At 37.9% G+C, this 20,769-nt stretch overlaps 1 protein-coding gene across 6 annotated transcripts in view; it reads right to left on the reverse strand.

The window, feature by feature from the left end:
- The window catches only part of CNTNAP4 (contactin associated protein family member 4), a 589,031-nt gene that overhangs the window by 11,578 nt on the left and 556,684 nt on the right, over positions 1–20,769 (reverse strand). For all 6 annotated transcript variants that reach the window (XM_079907172.1, XM_079907174.1, XM_079907173.1 and 3 more), the window contains 5 exons: positions 19,976–20,194; positions 9,113–9,352; positions 7,442–7,666; positions 6,017–6,150; positions 5,092–5,179 (listed from right to left, as the gene is read on the reverse strand). In XM_079907172.1, the coding sequence (XP_079763298.1) occupies positions 5,092–5,179; positions 6,017–6,150; positions 7,442–7,666; positions 9,113–9,352; positions 19,976–20,194 (906 nt within the window). The remainder of the gene's footprint in view (positions 1–5,091; positions 5,180–6,016; positions 6,151–7,441; positions 7,667–9,112; positions 9,353–19,975; positions 20,195–20,769) is intronic.

Below are 20,769 nucleotides of genomic sequence, written 5' to 3' on the forward strand. Positions count from 1 at the left end.
AAGAGTATGCAATGATCTTAATTGAGGTTTTTTTTTCATGTGGTAGAATTGTGACCCAATAAAAGCTTAATGAATTAGCAAAACAACTTTATACCTGCATATTTCCTTTGATTAATTACATAATTACATCGTAGAGAGATGTCTCTTTATATAATCTTTGAGTAAATAGGTCTCTTAAAGGAGCCGATTGAGGAATCATTCACTTTGGCCTCAGTACTTAACACATTTTGAACATGCTTAACAAAGAAACGACATCAGACTGCCTGCCTCTTCAGAAGGAAGAATAGAAAGAGAGGAATTGCTCCCTCTCTGTCATCCAGGACTCACTTCTACAAATGAGAATGGAACGTAGGAACACTTTTTGGCTCCAATCGTCATTAACAAGCATTACTGGCAGCTATCAAGCAAGGAGGATAATTTATAGGTAACAATATCTTACTCTGATGACATGGAAACCATCTCCAACCCTCTTTTATACTTAACAGACAACCCAAGCAGAATTCACATTTCACTGTCTTTCTTCTGACTAGTGCTATAGACCATCATTAGGCTGGCCGGTCCAGTATCTCTTCGCTGTGGCTGTGCCCTCTCTCCACCCCAAAGGTCCTGTATCCGTACCTCCTGTCAATTCCATCCTCTCTCTCTCATCCATCAATGCCTGGTCTTTAATAAATTCATGCACACAATAGCGTAAGTCCCTGATCATGGCTTTATTTTTTACTTATTCCTGGTACAGGTACATTTTAAAGCATGTCAGTAATTAAAGAAAGCAACAATTGCTTTCTCCTTTTTAGTTTAGAAATTATTTGAGTCTTATCATTGTATGAAGGCTTCTAGATTGTGGCAGCTGATAAATATATAATTTGGGATTTGTGACTTCGGCTTTTATCATTTAGTATTTTTTGCAGTGTAAGTTGAGCTCTGTTTTACGATGTTTGACGGCCAAGTGAAAGTGATGCAGGTGACGTCCTTGTCAAAGGCGTACACTTGCCCATCCCACCTGGAGCGTGTACTCATGATTATATGCACCTCTGACAAAATCCCACTGTCTACCTTATCATTTGCTCCATAGTTAATAGCAGATAATACGTTTCAGCGTCATGAGTGCTCTGTGCTTTTGGAACATGACACTTCTGATCGATGCTGGGGTGTCACGATGAGGAGAAAAGCTGTTTTTAAGTTTCTAGGTATGGCCAATTCAAAATGATGTAGCTGACTGTCTGGAAACGATTAAAGCCGCCACAAGGATGAAGTCATGCTAAGTACTGAAGATGGTCTATGACATTTTAATTATTAAAATTTTCAAAACTCAAGCTGCTGAATACAAAAAAATGACTTTAAGTAGATTCCTTACTTTTCTTGCTCTAAACTATACTTCTCTTTTAAAACATGCTTTTAAAATAACGCCTCCATTATCTTAAGGGACGTTTCACAATATATTTACAAAATTGCAGTGCCCTTAGGTTACCTGGCTCATGTTTTTTCCTCACGTCTGGGCTCTTAAGTGAGTTTTACATGAACGGTTCCTGACACATTGAGATTGTTCTCAAAGCTCTTTATCGGAGACTGAGTAGATGTCCTTTCCTAGCTGACTACAGACTTTATTTATATCTGGGCTAAACCTCCACTGCGGTAATCTGAGTGTACTCCCTGGCTCTATGGCCTCAGAAGAGAGAAATGATCCTCAATGGTCATCAATCACCTCTAATATACAAAAGCTACTACTCAGGATGAGTGAAAATAATCATCCAGCTTCTACTCAAATAAATCATAAAACATATGATTCTAACACATAAAAGTATCCAGATATAGAACCCAGAGTTTAATTTTATAGTGAATTTTAAATATGAAAAGCAAATTTGATGTACTTTATTGAATACAGGAGTATCTAAATCGAGCTGCTTGGCAAACAGCTGGATCATCTCACCCTGGCTCCCAACTACTAATGACTACTAATGCCAAAGTTCTTGAGTCTTTAAATATTTTAAGTGTAGTAGGGAGTTAGAGATGGTTTCCATGTCACCATAGTAGAGCTTGATATTATTTCTAAAATTTACCCTCCTTTTCAACATCTGCTAGTAATGTTGATTAATAGTGACAGTAATCCAAAATTATTCCCATGATTCTTCCTAAGTTTAAGAAATGAGTACTGGAGAAAAGTGAAAGAGGGGAAGAATTTCCTTTATTTCTGGGTTTCCATCTAAAATGGCAGTGGATGGTCATATCCTTAAGTCTTTGGTTGAAAATAGGCAAATTATAACCCCTCCCAAAAAACTGGTCAATGTTTTTTTTCTGCTCCCTTAAAAGAAATTATAAAACGAAACAAGTATTTATTTTATTTTATTTTTATTTTTTGGCTGTGCTGCCCGGCTTGTGGGATCTTAGTTCCCTGACCAGGGATTGAACCCGGGGCCCGGCAGTGAAAGTGCTGAGTCCTAACCACTGGACTGCCGGGGAAGTCCCACCGTATTTTAATTTATTTTAATTTGGAGGATAATTTGGAACTATTTTATCCCAAGCAACATAGGGTACATTATACTCAATTAGATACACAGGAACATTTTGTATAATGATTATCTGTATGCCCACTAACCATAAATTCTGTGAGGGCAGATGCAGTGTCTGCCTTGCTGAGTGGCATTCTCTGTGTACACAACAGGTGATCACAAAGTATGTGCTAAATGAACAAGGGAGCCAAACAGAATTACAAAAATGAGAAACATAGTTGATAAGTGTGAGCACATGAGAATGTGCCTTGCAGACCTCCAACTAGATGAGAGGAATTGACCAAGGGCCCCAGCTGCTGGGCTCTGAAATCCATCCTCATACTTGGGCCAGTGCCTTGCTTCCCATGGGCTGTTCCCAGCCAACAGCTGCTCATAGCAGGGACTCTAAGGCAGACCCATCCTTTGGAAACATGGGACTCCTCTGATGGATGACAGACTCATGGGCTCCCCAAAGACTGTTTAACCTTTGTTGACTGCACAGAAGTCTAGGATGCTTCTGTCTAACTTTCCCTCCCTCTCTCCTTCACCTGAAGGCAGAGCTGCATGGCATCTGATGGCTCTCCCGGTCTTGGCAAGCTCTCTCCACACGTTCTCTTTCACAAGTGTCCCCTTAATAAAATCCTCACGTGGTTAATTTTGTCTTGCCAGTGGCTTCTTGGAGGACCCTGACTAACATAATAAGAAACTTCAAGATTGAGTAACTCTCTGGAAAACTACTAGTTCCCTTTTAGCATCAATTTTGCTATAAGTTAATATACCATATTACAATATAATAATATAGTACATAACATTTTGTTGTAAATTCATAAACCATACCATATGATCATAAATTTTTAGTCTCCTTTGAGTTACAAATGATTTGAATGTAATATTAGTCCTTGGCCAAGATCCACACCTTAGGCACGTACCAAACAAATTCTTACTTTTGAACTTGAATCTTAATTTTCAGCATGAGTGGTATGCATTTTAATAACACTCTGTTCTTGAATGAAAACCTTAACATCTTTAATTCCTCATTAATCTGTGATATTCATTATAAAAAGGGAGACAAACATTTATATAATGAATGCTATTATTCTACTGTTTGATTAATACAATCCTCCTTATAAAATGCAGATCAGTTTCCCAATTCTTTTATAATATATTTGGCTTATTTCTATTCACACAAAATATTTTCATCAGCAACTCTGGCATTAAACTTGAAGATGTTATTTCTTCAAAAATATGATTTTATCAACATTATGCATAATTGTTAGAGTTTTCTATCTTGCATTTTACATTTTTATGTAAAGTGCCTCATCTCAGACCTTGCCAGACTGAGGAGCCCTTGAAATCGGGATTGGTTATAATGATCTGATCTTTTAATTACTGTAGTTGAATTTATGTAACTTATACTATGAAACTCACTTGGGATATTCCAATTAAGCTTCCAAGTATCTAAGTAGTACTTTGCACATATTTTTTGTCTCCACTATAGCATCCTGGAAGAACAATGCAATTGATACTTCCCCTGCTTGTTTGGAGAATAAGAGCGTACAATACTGGTGCTTATCATAGTACTAGAAAGCCTATAAATATTTACCAACTTAACTGTTAACCTTCTCAAGGGCCGATATTTTGATCATTCACCCACAGGTCTGATAAAGCATTCTCAAGATTCGGAGATTATGTACAGGGAATGCAAGAAATGGTATATCAAGGTATAAGTAACTGAAAAGGTCAAAAAAATAAAAGATTCCATTCATTATCTTGGACAAAATATTCGAGGTTAGGGTCAAATATCAAACTAGGAAGGAAAACCAGACTACAGAAAGTCTCCCACCCCCACTTTTATAACTAAAAAGAAAATCCCTTTTAAAATGTACTGCCCCTCTTTCCATTTAGTCCTTGCTGGCAAGTATAAAAAAAAGCACACATATTTTGATGTTAAAATGGCAAGAGTATGTTTCTACTTCAGTGCTATTATCAGAAGTAACTAGTGGATAGAAATAAGAATTATAAGGCATTTAGATAGACACTGGGTTATAAGTCATTGGGTTCTAGCAGGAGTGGCTGGCCACTGCATCTCAACAAGGCAAACAGGATCAAGGCCACAACCTAAAGCATACTCACTAAGCAGCAGAAAAGCAATTGCTTCCTCCTCCATTTTCTTTTAGATCTAATCCTAGTTTTATCATTAGATGATGATTTATATATTTGACAGCTGACTGATACACAGTCTGTTATTTCTACTTTTATTTGATATTCTTGAAGTGTGAGGGCAATACCGTGTTTCATTATGCTGGACTGACGCATGGCACACGCCAGAGTGGCATTACTATCAAAGTAGCATGCTTGCTCATCTTGCAAAATGTCCCTACTCACGATTACATATACCCCTGAGAAAGTACAGCTTCTGCCTTGATTATCATTCACTTCAGAAATGAAATTATGCAAGAGATTTCTTTTGGCATGATGAATTTGCATGTGGCGTGTGTGTGTGTCTGTGTCTGTGTGTCTGTGTGTGTCTATGTGTCTGGCATATGACTCTTCTGGTCCATGTTTATGCATCATGATTAGGCGAAAGGCCATTCCTTTTACTTACCTAGAATCCTGCCCAGTACAAGGGATCTGACCGCACTGAGTTCTGTACCTGATGCAAGGTGGACTTGTCTCCTCGCTTTCTCATCAATCTATAAAATTGTTACGGTGCAAACATCCAAACGGATGCCGTTGTTGAGAAGAGGACAGGAGGCAAAGGAAGACAAAAGAAAATGATAAAATAGGCAATAGTTAATATGGCCCCAAAGGTTGAGGAAAACAAAGTTTAAAGAGTTAGCCATTTATACAGGTGAATATTATTTTCTAAACTATTTCTGTGCACCCTCAGATACCAGTGCACCCCACCTTCTATCCCCTTATATCACTTTATTTTTCTCCACTGTATAAGAAAGCCAAAATGGGGAAAACCAACAAAAAGATACAAGCTATTCTCATCTTGATATTTTTACTTAGCTGGGTATTTTCACTTGAGTCATTCAGCTAAGAAATTTTCCTCTACCTAGAGGGTTGAAATATTAGTACTTTTCTTCAAAAGCTGGTAGAGTGAATAATTCAACTTTCTCTGCTGTAATTCACATCATTTTAAAATTTATTCTGATATTGCAATCATTAATTTCTGTGCTAGAATTATGGTTGCATGTATACCCATCTGAAGTAAACTGGTTTCATTAGAGTAGCAATGGTCTTACCAATAGCATGATATGGTAAACTAGAAAGTATTTCCCTCCTGAGTAAAGCAAAACAAATAGGAAAGTTTGGCAATTTTAAGTATCAAATATTAATAATATTTTGGACAGAATCTTATTGCTTAAAAAAACTGAACACATCTGATGGTCCATGATCTATCCAAGAGCAGCAACTGAAAGGATGTCTTTGTTTGATCTATCTATTATCCAATTTCTGCTGTAGGTCCTTCTTGCTGGGGAGCATAATTTTAACCATTGCTTCTGTTGCCTTTTCTCTATTACCTCCACAAAGACCACTGCTTCTTCCCTGTTAATCTTTACGTGGTGAAGCTGTCCATCAGCCATGTTTTTGAAATCAAAGTTAACAACATCGGGTTCTTGATGTCTGTTTAGCTTGTACCTGATCTGCAAACTTCCTAAAGTAGGGGGAAAAAGTTATATTTTAGTTAAAATTGTATTTTAAAAACTACTTAAAAAAACTCAAGAGTCCTTTTTTGATATTAATTTCTGGGGGAAAGTTCACAGTAGTTCATTTGCATGTACACTTTCCTCATAATCCCTAGAAGTCAGTTTCCATGTGAAATTGCACTATTTTCAAAATCAAGAGCAAATATGCTGCAAATAAGCAGGCCCTTTCCTGCAAAATTTTAATTTGTCAAATATGTGATTAAGCATTTGCAAATCTCCGTACTAGCCTCTAACTTAAAAAAATAAGATTTAGTATATTATGAAGTGCCGAACTACTGTGGAATATTGCAAGAACGTTGCTTCTATCATCTCGTCTTTCAAAAAAAATACATCTACCATTCCTGAAATGCAACTGATGAATGGAATTATTATAAGCAAACACTACTCACTTAATTGCCTGCAAAGATGTCAATAAATTTACTTCACAGGATATCTTCCAGTTTAACAGAGAAGATGTCCTAATATATATAGATAAGCTTCAAGCTCAAAATGTATACAGTGAGGAGACATATACTTATTGAACAATATTATTTTTATTTTGGTGTTCAGTGACCTTGGGCCATATTTGATTTAGTTGAAATGATATATTCACATGTTTGTATGTTCATTTGTTTTCCTCACCCAGAGGATTTACTCATAAAATTTTTATCTCTAATCCAGATAAAGGGAAGAGAACAATAACAGTAAGTGGTTTTCTGTAGCACACACGTCCTAAGCCACATACCATTACCCTGTATCGATGTACTAGCATTTCCCGTGACTACTTTATGGCCGAAAATCAGAACCAACAGATTATTTTGTGGACGTTTTCTTACACATAATGCTAGTTTGTTAACATTCTCTCAAAACTTCTCTACTTTGATTCAAAGGAAATTACTTGTTATGTACAAATAGGCATCTTATTTCAAAATGAACCACAAAACTGATACTGTTACATGGAAGAGTAAAGTGATCCTAGCAATGATAAAATATAATAAATATTTTATCTACATAAATTAAAAATTCACACTGATTGTGTTAAATTACCAAAATTATAAAGCGATACAGGCATTTTAAGTGTTTTAAATAGTCCTTTTAGATTAAGCTGATAGGACAGTACTGAAAACACAAAACTGAATACACAGGACAGGCACACTTCTTTTCCTGTTTGTCGTTTGAGCAGCGGGACCATGAGAAGGATCTACATTGTTCCTGACCTAATGTTCTAACCCGGTTTTCCCTCGTCTGAACAGCACTCACCATTTTTGGCAATGATAACTGAAAGGTATTCTTTGTAAAAGGAGTTGACGTAGAGCAGCAAGCTCGGGGTCCGTGTGGTGCGGAAGCTAAACTCGATCGTTTCCCTGCTTAGCCTCATGTCACCGTGAAATGAAGCCGCGTGGGAGCTGGAATTTTTACTTAGGGAGTAATTTTCTTGAAAATTGTAAATCACAGATGAGCCAGATCCAAAATAGGCAGAAATCTCTGAAATGATAAGCACATTTTACGTTAAAAAATTTAAGAAATAAGGATGTTGCCTCGGTTATACTGACACTTTGCAAATTTAAAAAATAACTATCCAAACTTTTAAAAATCATTTTACTTACACAAGATTAATATCCTAAATTCGCACATAAACACACACACACACACACACCAAATAGATTTGTATAAAAGTGAAGAAGGTGGTGGGAGAGGTAACTAGCTCGGGATCCCAGAACTCTGCTTTCCTCCATTACTATACAGGGCAGGTGTTGAACGTGAGCTTCCGATGATGCTCATGGATAAATGTGGCAACATCTCCACTCCCTCAGGGCTTTAGGTTTTTTGCCTGTTTATTATTTTTACTCTCTATAGATACACGTTTGAGATACTACATAACATGTGGATGCAGAATAATATTCCTGATTACACTTAGCGAGATGAACTGGAAATCATTTAGATCCAGAAAATAAAGGCATCCTCTTATAAAGACATGAGGATGTAAAGACACAGGTCTTAGTTCTAACTTTAAACGTGAGAAGCATAGAATGGTAGCAGCAGTGATTGATTACCACAGGTTGATTTCAAACGATAACTTATTCCTCATAAAAAGTAGATGACCTGAAGAGTGCACTTTGGCCAACTTTCCATTAAAAAATCTCAAAGGCTTTCATTGCAAATCAGGGACTGATTCAATTTGCAGCCAGTTTTCGTTAGCCTCCTTCAGGTAAAGGTTCAGTAGCCCAGAAACACTTAAATAAAGCAACTGGATTAAACTGGTTGACATTTTTCTATGAGGAACTATAGCAAACGTTTGTCTATTCATGGAAGTCTGTTCAGAACGCTGAGTACTCCACTCAGTTCGTTCCTTCTTCCATGACACGGAGCAGTGAACAAGACCAGCTGAAAAACAGTCCACTGTTTCACTTCACCAACAGACAGTCGGCATTTCACAGAGCAAAACGACCGAGTATCTCTATTTTGTTACACATCAATACTGAATGGAAACGTTATTTATATTCCTGGAAATAATATTTGTTTGGTAAAACAACAAAGCTTCCCAAATGTCTTTGCATTGCTGACCATCTTCAAAAATAACAATAATGCTTTTAATGATTTGAAAAATGAGAACTGCCCATGGGACTGGTTGTTGACACCCATATTACTTAAGAGCATTAGCTGTAGATAGAAAGGATCAGACTGCGCAGCCAACACTCTACAACACCTAGAGGCGACTATTACAGGGTTTACCATCGATAAACACGGTGTTCAAAGAACCGCAGCAAATATTTAAGTAATGAACTGTCATTGGCATAAGATAGGCCATTTGCCAAAAAAAATTCAGAAATGGAAATACTTGTGTTTCAAATAGCTACAGAGAAAAAGAACTGTGGGAGGTTTTATTCACGTTGGATTGTCTTGCTGCTGGGGCACCCACGTCACACTCACCTTCTGAGCAGAAGGGCCCTGTGTATGCAGAGGAGGTGCAGTCACAGGAGAAGCCGCTGGGCTTTTCCCTGCACTTCCCGCCGTTGTGGCACAACTTCCCGTAGCTGCTGCAGTGCCCTCTGCAGCCCGGCTCCACTCCCGGAGTCACCTTGGCTCTTTCTTCCAGGTCCAGGGCCATTCCGTTCAACTGCAGAGACCGAATGCATCCCAGAAAGCCCCTCTGTCGGGTGGCCGTTCCACCTAAAAGGGAAATACTGCAAATGCAAACACGTTCCTAGGTGTTTTGTTCAGGATTTTAAGACCACACAAAACTGCGGCCTCACGGAGGGCGGCCAAAATCATGGCCTTAACAGAGAACCACTGGAGTCTGAAGAGCCAATACACTTTTAGAAGCACGATTTGTGACAAAATAGTAGAAGAATTCAAAAACATAAAACATTGATTCACGTTTTTTTCCCAAAGGTTGAATTTGTTATAGATTTGTTTTCTAAAAGAGTTCTATTAAACTTTAAATGGGAGACTTTTTTTAATCAGTCTCTTTATTTTAAAGAACTTAAAGGCTCTTTCATTCCAAATAACAGTGATATGCATTGATATTCTTATGTAGAAACTAACCTTTTTCTTGCAATTTTAAATAAGCATATATTTGTGGGTAAGTGTGGTTCGTCCTTCACATTGAAACCTGATCCTGATGCCGGGACAGTTTTAATTTAGTGAGAACTATGAAGGAATCCTTGAGCTTTTCTAACTTGACTGTGCGTTGATGTGACCTTTTGGTTGTTATCTTTTCATCAAAAACACACAGCATCAGTTTGAGCACCAGAGTATTTGCTTCTGTCAGGCATATTTCCCAGTGAATTTTTTCTAAGTGTTGGACCAATGTTCATTGTTAGAGATTCTCAACGAAATCAGGAAAGGGGATTAATGAGGACACACAGTGGTGTAACATTTATTGAATAATATATAACAACATGTATTTACCAAGTCACCCTTGAAGAGGTTTACAGTGTTTGGGTAGAATCAGACCCTGCTATTCTAAGGCAGAGGTTCTCAAACGTTAAGGAATATGAGTACTACATGGAAAGGCTTCTTAAAATACAGGGTCAGGGGCTTGTCCCAAGAAATACTGATTGTGTGGACCAGAAAAAAAGGCTGTGAATCTAAACGGTCAACAAGCACACAGGTGAACCTGATGCAGACAGTCACTTAAAGCACTATCTTACTGGGAATGTAAGCTCTGGGTGCACTTGCGCATACACTGGTGCCCAGGAATACCATACATTAACGCTCAGAATTTGAAGGAGGAAGATAGTGTCCTCATCTAAATAATCTGGGTGGCTTACCCAGAGACAGTTAGGTGGTCTTGGGGCCTCTCAAAAGGAGCTTCATCTTTGAACAGACGATGCTGCCTCACCTCCAGGATCCTACACCTGCTCTGTACCTGTTCTCTCTTCCAGAATGTGTTAGCTCTCCCTACACGCCCACCCCCAACTTCATTTAGCTAGTTCCTAATCTAGCCTCATTTACCTAAGGTCTCCTATTCTCAGAGATTCAACAGGTTTTTTGATTTTTGTTTTTTGTTTATTTTTTGGTATTTCAGAACCGAAATTTGGCCAGAAAGACCCTAAATAAGTACGTCTTTGTCATCATCTAGCAAGCTTTACTTTTGTACAGTGTTCCTTGTATCTTATCAGTGTATCTCCATCAGAATACACATTCAATAAGGGCTATTTCAATCACACTATATCCCCAGAACAAAGAACAGTGCCTGACACATAATAGCTGTGCGACTATTATAATTATCTATAATTATAATTATGTATAATTATAACTAATTATCAATTAATATTGATAATAATTATTACTTCTCAATGAATTTACTGTTAGTAAATAATTAACACACTCATTCACTAAACCAGCTGTACCTTAGGAGTAGCAGATGGGAGCTTGGTGCTTCAAGAGTTGAAGAGAGGTACAGCCTTTCCTCACAGGGATGTTTGGGTCCCTGGGACTGAGATTGTCGATAAAACTCAATAAATATTTCTGAATCAATTAATTCTATGTTTTTGGATAATGAAACACCAGGAAAGGGCAATAAAAGAATTTCTGAGAATTCTGAACTCATGGTACTAATGCTATTTAGTCTTATATTTCAAATGACTATATTTAAATATCTGTATTCAAATGGCTTCAGTTGACATAATTTGTGTCTTTTCAATGAAGAATATGAAAGTCTTAAGGGTGTGGGTCATATTTTCTATTTATAAATCCAGATGAAGTATGGTACGGAGCCAGACATCTTACAATTCCAGTTTATGTGGGCAAGGAAGAGAAGGACTTGCTTTTATCCCAGAGTTTCAGAATTGCTGACACAATTGTTTCATCCGTCCTACATTTACTCAATCTCCTGCCATCCTTGAAGTCTCTCTTCTCCCCTTACCTTGAGGACATCTTTTCTCTTCCTTCCACATCAAAGCTGCTGCTAACTCAACTCAAAGAAAGTCTAGGGCTCAGTCAAGTCTGTGACAGAGATTCTTTCGGCATCCTTGCTGGAGTTTTCTTTCCTGGGAAAGGAAGGCAGCCTGCAGCCTTGGTTTTAGCTTTGGCCCAGGCACTCTTTGGAGGAGGGCCAGACACAGCGAAATCTGGATTAGAGGTGTATTCCTGGTGTATTTCATGGACTTCGTGTTACAGTATTTTAAATCACAGTGTAGAGTTTATAGTACACAGTAACATTAAATCATGGCCTGTTATGCATTTGTCACTCTGAAACATCTACAGTCTCTCTGATTTAGGGGTTTGTCTCATTCTACCAGTGACATAATAATAACTAAATAACCCAGAGTCCAACAACTGAATAATCCATTTTCATTGGTTCCAATTCATTCATTCTTGTTTGTTTTCTGCTGTTTTGTTTCAGGTGATGAGAAACTAGAGGCATAGAAAAGTCCAGGGACTAGCCCATGGGCATAGCTGAGAAATTTTAGAATAAACACATTTAGTCAGAGGCAGAGTTAAGACTAAAACCTACAGTTGGCCTTTCACTACAAGGCCGCTCCTTTCCTCTCCATATAAGAATATGGTCAAAGAAGAAAACTTCCATTTTCTTCTCCTCAGATCACTTTTGGTTTGACTGGCATTTCAGTTCTGCAAGCTTTATTTAGCAGCTCTTTGCTGGACACTGTCTGACATTGGAGGTACAGAGTTATATGCAACTGATCGTGGTCTCAGAGATCTCACAGTCTAGTAATGGATTTAGACAGAGAGACGTGAGCACAACATGGTGTCAGTGTCAGAAACAGATACCCCGTGGAGAGGAAGGTCAGAGGATGGGGATATTAACAGGTGAAAATACACACGTAGACATGGGAAATACATGCCTAAGGAGCATCCGTAATAGCGAGCCGGAAATCAACAGTTTTGTAAACAGGACTTCTTAATTCCACACTTTTAAAGAGTTAATGGTTGTCTAATCAAACAGTTCTAAACTACTTTTTTAAATTACCAAAAAAATGTAATGTCTAATTAGATATAAACATTTGCAGCACACATGTATTGAGGATTTTTACTTTACCATTAGGTTTCAAGTTAATAACCTTTTATTTTAAGATGTAACTGTTCAGGAAAACATGACTAATGTAAATACGATTGGGCCTGAAAGCTTAATTAAAGATTCCAATGACTTTTCTGGGTTAGAGTATGTCCAATTAAAATGAGTTGCAGTTTGATTAATTGATTCTGGATGTTTCTGCTGAGTTATTGTGTTTGGAACTGTCTTCCAATTAATTTTCTATCAATTTACCTGCCATACTATATCAGATATAATGGATTCCGTAACTTCACAAACACTGAGTATTCTGTGAAACAAATACCCAACGTTTCTACGTGGATGAATATAACTGAATCTGCTCCCTTACATAACAGTATTGGGACACTGCACCTAAATAAATGCGCAAGGTGCTGCGTAGAGACTGAGCCCAATCCCTTTACCACATTCCACACTCTCAGGAAGTTAGACTAAGTGACAGATGCTACTGTCACAGAGTACAAGCTGGCTCCTTCCTATGCCAATTTTCCACTACTTTTGTGGCAGGAAGACCTTTCATTTTTTAATGGCAAATTATTTATGTGCTCTGCTTGAATATTACTGAGGATTAACTGGGAACAACTGTGTAATTTGCCCAGGGGCCTTAGAGGAAAAAAGAAATCAAGATCCCCACACTTCTCTTCAAAATCCAAAGTTACAGAAGCTTGTCAGAGTACAGGGGTTCTCTCTGACCAGGGTGCTGTGCAGAGAAAGGCAGGGAAGGCCCTGATCATGGGTCACCTGGGGGCAGGGAAGTGACTGGGCATGAGGGCTGGGCCACGACCAAGTCAGGGGACTGACGGGAAAAGCGGTCCTCTGTACATCACGCGTTGGACCTTCAGTCCTGTCCTTCCCAGCCATCCCCTAGGTCTGGGGAAGATGCAGCCCTGCAGCAAGGATGGTATCAGTTAGTGTAGAAAGCTGTGAGCCTGGAAGCCCAGCTATAATTTTGCCATGGAATGTTCCTCACTGAGCAAAGCCCTGGGCGGGCTGGGAAGAGGAGGACTGTTTTCCCTCACGTTTAAAGAACGATCATGGTTGAAAGAGGCAGGTGGTGTAAGCAACCGTGTCACAGGCAGAAAATTCAGTCACTTTTCCCTGAACCAGAGTCAGTGGTGAGCACACGTCCCAGTGGTAGTGGCAGCAGGGAAAAATGGGTCTACTCAGACTTGAGGCCACAGCACCGTCTGGTTTGACCATACTAAGGTCTATTTCAAAGAAATGAATGTTGGTGGTATTAGTCACATTCTCTGATTTCAAGAGATCCCATCTGAATTCTGATTTTAGTCAACAGTCACTCAGATTTGCTCGCTAGACACAGAAAAGTACACTGGGAGCTTCTTTGGCTAACCGTGAAAAAGACATATCAAGGAGGGGAGAAGAAAATAATGGAAATAAATGATATGATTACATTAAAGAGAAATGTGACTTTTGTTGCACTGCACTTTGGTAATGAGGGAACATATTTACGACTACAAAAGAAAATTAGTCTGTAATAAAAATTATTCAAACATAAAGTTGTTTGGCATGCTCTTCCTGTAACTATATTTTAGCCTATCAAAAACAAACCGAAAGCAAAAAGAAAAAAATCTAGAATATATTATAATTGAGAACTTCTGCTCATCAAAAGACACCATTAACAAATGTGAAAATGCAGTCCACAGAGAAAAAGGAAGATAGCTGTAGTGAATTTACCTGAAAAGGACTCATCCAAAATATATAAAGAATTCTACAATTTGTTTTTAAAAGAGGACAACCCTGTAAAAATGGGCAAGAGATCTGAAGAGCCACTGCATAAAGGACGCTGCCCAAATGGCCAACAGAGACTTGGTAGAGTCTCCTGATGCTTGGCAGACGCTCATTCCTGTGACCCAATAACTCCATCCCACGTGCACACCCCACAGATATACAAGCATATGTTCACCAAAAGACCAGCACAACGATGTGTTTGTAACATGCAACTTTGAAAGTATACAAATGCCCATCAACAGTAAATAAATATCTTTGTACTGGCACTGCCAGTGTCCCAAAAGCTCCCCAGGCCATATGAGTGTGTAAGTAGGTTGAAAACCAGCTTTCAGAGCTTCAATATGCTTAGAGTTCAGCATTAACCTTTGAGTATGGCATTGTTTGCTCTTGACACTTAATAAATATTTGTAGATCTGATGCAGTTCGAATGCAATGCAAATGACTTGTGAGTCTACGGCAGGAGTCCTTACTTCTCCTTCGGGCCCTGGTCCCAAAGTATCGAAATGAAGTTTGCCCCGTTTAATAACCTGTCAGTGAAAAATTTAGGCTGCAAACAAAAATTTTAGAGCTGGTTGAATGAAAATCAATTCAAGGCTAATTTAAGACGCTTCTAAGAAAAATGCTGAGTTTACAAGCCAAAACAGAAAACGACCACTGTCACAATTCATAAAAAAATGACTGATTCTTTTCTCTGCCTCATTTCCGTGGTTGGAGCATGTCTGTGGGTGTGAAATCACAGCAGTGACTCTCAACATTGAGTCCTCAGTGTTTACAAGGTCAAGGGCACATGTTAATCACACCAATCAGCATCATGTTGCTAAACTTCTTATTTAAGGTAGGGAATAGCACCTCTGAATAGGACTATTTAACTAAGATATGTCATAAATCACACACATACAAAAAAGGACAAAGTGAGAGAACGTGAAAAGGTTGGTGAAGACCCAGTGCCATAATTTAGAACAAGAATAGAGAAAGATGGGCTACAAATAGGAGGGGAATCATCATTTTTACACTGAAAAGCAATGTAATGGTTGAGATTATTTGGGGGAAGGGAAGATGTTCATTGCATTGTTGCTACTGTTCCTCATCTGACTATCACACTACATTAATGCTAACTTTTTCATACAAGGATTTCTGTTCATTATTTTATTACTCCTTCACTTCGCAGGCCATCCTACAGTTTAGATTAGTTGAAGATAGTTGTGCCAATATTGGGAACTGCAGGGGTTGTTAAAGTCCTTCTGTTATAATTCTGTGGTGTAGGCTAACACCAGCTGAATCTCCAAAACTACCTATCATTTCCTTATTCCTATTTCAGCTGCCATATAATTGTTGCCCAGCTGAATCACGTTTTTAGTCATGCTTTCTATTTATTTTTACTCATTTTGTTCAGAAGTTAAAGCATTAGTCTTGCCTCAGGGTTTCACTCTGAGATGTGAACACACTTTATGATTGGTCTTTAGGGGAGAGAGTGAAGCAAGCAATGGAGAAAAGCACATTGGATTCTTTCATGTTATCCTATCGCAGCAGTCACTTCTGAGAGACTGCCAAAAACTCTAATCTCAAAAAAAAGTAACATCGACAAATATCATCAACATAGGTCTGCCTATGGGAGCACAGGGAGCTGGAGAAAATAATTTAATTCAAAATTAACATATATTCAAATATCTGCAACGTTCTACTTGTAGGTAAAAGTGTTAAAGATAGTATCTCAAACGAACAAATTTCTACATTATCGAAATTTCTACTGTTTCATATTTGTAGTACTATAAAATAACTTCATTTAGTATTTGAAATATTCTACAACAGGTTTAATGTTTTGTGCAATATTTGTTTACAAACAGGAAGGTGAATTTTTGGTAAAAGCTGCTAAATGCTGGGGTAATAACATAATCTAACTTTGACAGACTGATACTAACTTGGTCTTTCAGTTTTGCCCTGTAGTTATAAAAACTGTGTTTCCACATAATTTAAAACATCATCATCATCATCATGGGTCTGAATTTAAACATTTTTATTAGGGAAAAGAAAGTGACGCTGAAAACTGTAGACTTACTCTTCGCAATGATATCTATCTCATTCATTTGTCCTGATACCTAAATACAAATGAGAGTCGTTTTGCACGGTTGAAAATACTGATTAGTCATAATTATTTTTTAATATGGATGGGCGAACTACAAATTAAGCTCTTGAACTTGTAAGTAAGGGAAATGAAATTGTCCTTTAAAATTTTAACCAGAAAATCAATTATATTGGATTAAAGCAGAGCCAGTCACCCAAGGATCACTGGCTCTGAGAGCAGACTTAACTCCAGCACTTTGAAGGTATTAACACACGGGCAAACAGTTTCTAAGACAATGTCCTTCTACATGTGACGCGCTGGCACAGAACATATGAACAAAGCAGCCAGATTTCCTCGTGAGAGTGTGATTATGGGGCGGGTGGAACCTCATTGAAGGAGGTGGGATATTTTCTCTGGACTATGAAGAAAAACCAGGGGCCTTTTCCAGCCTGGCACAAGTGTGGTCTGTATTGTATATGTGGGACCAGGGGACAGCTTTAATCATGCCACAAGTTAGGATTAAGGAAGAAAACAAGGAAAGTTAACTTCAGGTGAAATTAAAGACTGAGAAATGATGTGAGTAACGCAAAGACCTTGCCAAAGGTTATTAGCAGGAGTAAAAAGAGTGAAACACTAACAGCGATAACCGACTCACTAGCAAGTGGTGTGCATCTCCATGTAAAATATGTCCCAACTCTCTTTATCACCATTTCCCCTTTAGCCCGTGCCACCACGATCTCTCATGGGGACTAATGCCGTGGCCTGCTTCTACCCTTTCCTTCCATCCATTTTCCTCACAGCAGTAAGAGAGAACATGGAAAACGTAAATTAGACCATGCCACTCGTCTGATACTTTAGAACAAAATCCAAATTCCTCACCATGGCCTTTGCACCATCCTCCTCTCACACCAATTCTCTCCTCAGCCACCACGACTTACTCCTTAACTCCTGAGAAGTTCATTCCCACCGCCTGGAATTCTCTTCCTTCGGATATTCCCAGGGTTCCCTCTTCTGCTTCATCTGGCCTCTGTTCCAATGTAAGGTCCTCAGAGAGGACTTCCATGAACACCCTACTTGACATAGAAGCCCCCCAAACCAAATTGTTGCCTGATGCCTTACTTTACTTTTTACTTTATTGTATTTATCATTACCTGAAACTTTATATACATACACACACACATACAGACATATGTGTGTATGCATGCCTGTGTGTGTATATGTAAATTGTTTTTATATATATTTATATACATATTGTTTTTTTATTCTGTCTTAGTTTTTACTCTTTTATTGGCTGCCTCTTGTCTCTTCCACTGAAACATACTCTTACGAAGGCAGAGAACTACTTTTGGTCTCGGTAGTGCTACATTAAACTAGCTGTAATTATTACCAGTTTTTTACTACTTTTCACCCACTTTATGCTAATTCAGTATAACCTTTTAATTATAATTTAAATTCTATTGAATCTTCCCACAGGGGAAAGGTATTTTCATCTAGAAATAAAAAAAAATGCTGATTTGTTTGATAGTAATGTTGTAAATTGACAAATTACTATTTTGTCTTGTACGTATTATTCTATTAGCTTGTTTGGGGCCCTTTCCTAAGAGTGGTTCACTCTTGCAGTAGAGGTGAAGATGAAAACAGACCCTTATGTGGCCTCTTGACAGCCAACAATGTACCTCTACCTAAGGCTGCAAACCTTTTTTTTTTTTTAACATGAGTCCATCTTTAATATTATCACATTAACCACTTCAATTTGCTCAGTTACCTATGAGTAGGAAGGAGGGAACTGTATAAAGAGATTTTTATTAATAGATGTAACTTTTTTTTCAGAGATCTTTCTTTCTGCCTTTCCTTTTTAATTTTCAGCAACTTTAACTTAAACATAAGAAAGATTTCAGTTTTTAAAACTTTCAAGTAACACAATCATCCTTGAATTTAACACATGTAGGAATGTCAAAAGCCTAACCAACTGCCTCATAAAGATGAAGTCTCTTAGATCTTATTAAAATTATAACACATGACTGATGGCAAAAGACTCAAGTCTGTTCGAACACACAGTTGTGTGTCATAATAGTACTTCTATTCATTACAACTACCTGAAACCAAATTAAGGCTAGGATTCCCATCAGACACAATATATAGTGACTCCATTTCTATGAAGTTAAAATTCATACGAAGAATGAAAGGTCATGCACAGGCAAACTGCAGCAGATTTCACTGAAAAATTCGAGGACTGTTTCAGCCTTCTCAATTTCTAAGAATAGTAAGGCTATTTCCTAGATCCTGACAGATTTGAAATTGCTGTACCTTTTCTTGTGGCCATCTCTTATTTTTCGTAACTCAAGAAATATCTATGTCTATTTCCTGACTGAGCTCCTAGCATGTTATTGAAAGAAAAGTTATGTATTTCTTTTCATGATTTCTTTGTGATTTCCATACCCTTAAATAAGCTTCATCCTTTGCAGTGAAAGAGAATAAAACAAGGCTGTTAAGCAAGAGAAGATGTAATGGGGATCTGATGAGAATTTTGTCCTAAAACATAACTCTTACAAGTGCTTGAAATATAACTTCTGATAATTTACAATTTATCCTGCTTGACAGCATTGCTGTGTCCTCATTTACACTAAAATGTATGAAAAGTGATCAAGGCATAATTCCTTGAACTTCATGGTCAATAAGTTCTGTTAAGTAATTAGCAGAGATGTAAAGTAAAACAAACACACCCAGAAGGATTCTGCTATCAAGTCTCTAAAATACCAAGTGAATGTATTTAGAAAACAAGGAACAATGTTTGGATATAAATATGAAGTAGGTGGTCACAAGACATGAGAAAAACAGGGAAAATAAGGGACACCAGAAGAACTGGTGAAACTGGTCAAATCATGGATCCTACACCCTTTGCTCGTGCTTTTTTTTTTGCCCCGCTATTGGCCTGTTTTACACAGGGGTCACCGGTTGGCATCAGCTGGATTTATAAGGAGGGTTCTTCCACTTCCTGGGGAAAAGAGGTAAACATTTCCAATATTATATTAAAGATACTAATATTAAAGAAAAACTGAAACAAGCCACATAATCTGTAATAATAAGAATGTTTACGTTAAATCTATTCAGTGCTGTAGGTCAATTATATCTCAATAAAATGGGAATGGAATAAAAGAATGCAGGTTTAGGCATCAGTCAAACACAAATTTGAAGTTCATTTATTAGGTGGATTCCTGAAAACAGGTCATTTCAGCTCCCTGAAACTCAGTTACCTCCTCTTTAAAACAGAGATAATACCCATTTCACAGGTCGGTTACGAGGAAGTAATAGAACACCTGGCGCAGCCTGGAACATAGGTTCTCAATAAACGGTGATTTGGTGGTGGTGTTATCATGATCTTATAGTTGGTGTTATATTTTATTTTGGCCCATCTCTGCACTTACATCATGAAATGAAAGACAAACTCCCTAAAAGCAGGACTTACCCACAAAGAGCTGACTGTTGAGCTGCAGGAGGACATGCCCATCAGCTGGAGCGGGCTGCGTCCTCGGTGAGAGCTGATCCACTTGAACAGATGCCTCTCTTGTGTTCCTCTCAACCCTAACGTGGTGCCACTGGTTGTCGCTGAAGTGAGTGGGTGACTGCACCGAGATTTCAAAAGGCCCATTCCCCACATCGAATGAAAATGTCACGACTGCAGGAGCTGGAAATGTCAGACATGAAGATTGTTCACGTTAGTCCCCGTGGTGGACAGCTGAGTCTTCAATATACTCAGGAATAGCACCATAGCATCAACGGTCACTAAACATGAAGACAATGGTTTGAACTCTATGGAAGGAACCGTTGATGTCAGTACAGAATAGATGTGGAATGAGACAGTAAAATACATTTGTATTTTGGGGAAAGAATGGATTCTAAGAAATTCATCACCAGAGTTAGTTTTTCATGGTGATAAAAATGAAAGTTATTTAGCCAGGGCAAGAAAACTAAACAGCATCTGGCATTTTATATAAAAATAATTTTGACAGTGATTCAAAGTTTATTTAATTTCAAAAGCATGCAATATGCATTTGATATCAAAATACTAATAGCAGTCTAAGAGGATATCAAAACAATACAGATGGTTGATTTAATTAAGTAATTTTGAAATTAACTGAGAATTTGGATTTTTAAAATTTTTAAATTTTTTGAATTTAAAAGACTTAAGTTGGTTCTAGAGAAGACTAGTAATTTCCCCAAATTATTATATATGTTAAATATCAAGTAATTTTCTTGCAA

Source organism: Stenella coeruleoalba, assembly GCF_951394435.1.
Source record: "Stenella coeruleoalba genome assembly, chromosome: 20".
NCBI lineage: Eukaryota > Metazoa > Chordata > Mammalia > Artiodactyla > Delphinidae > Stenella > Stenella coeruleoalba.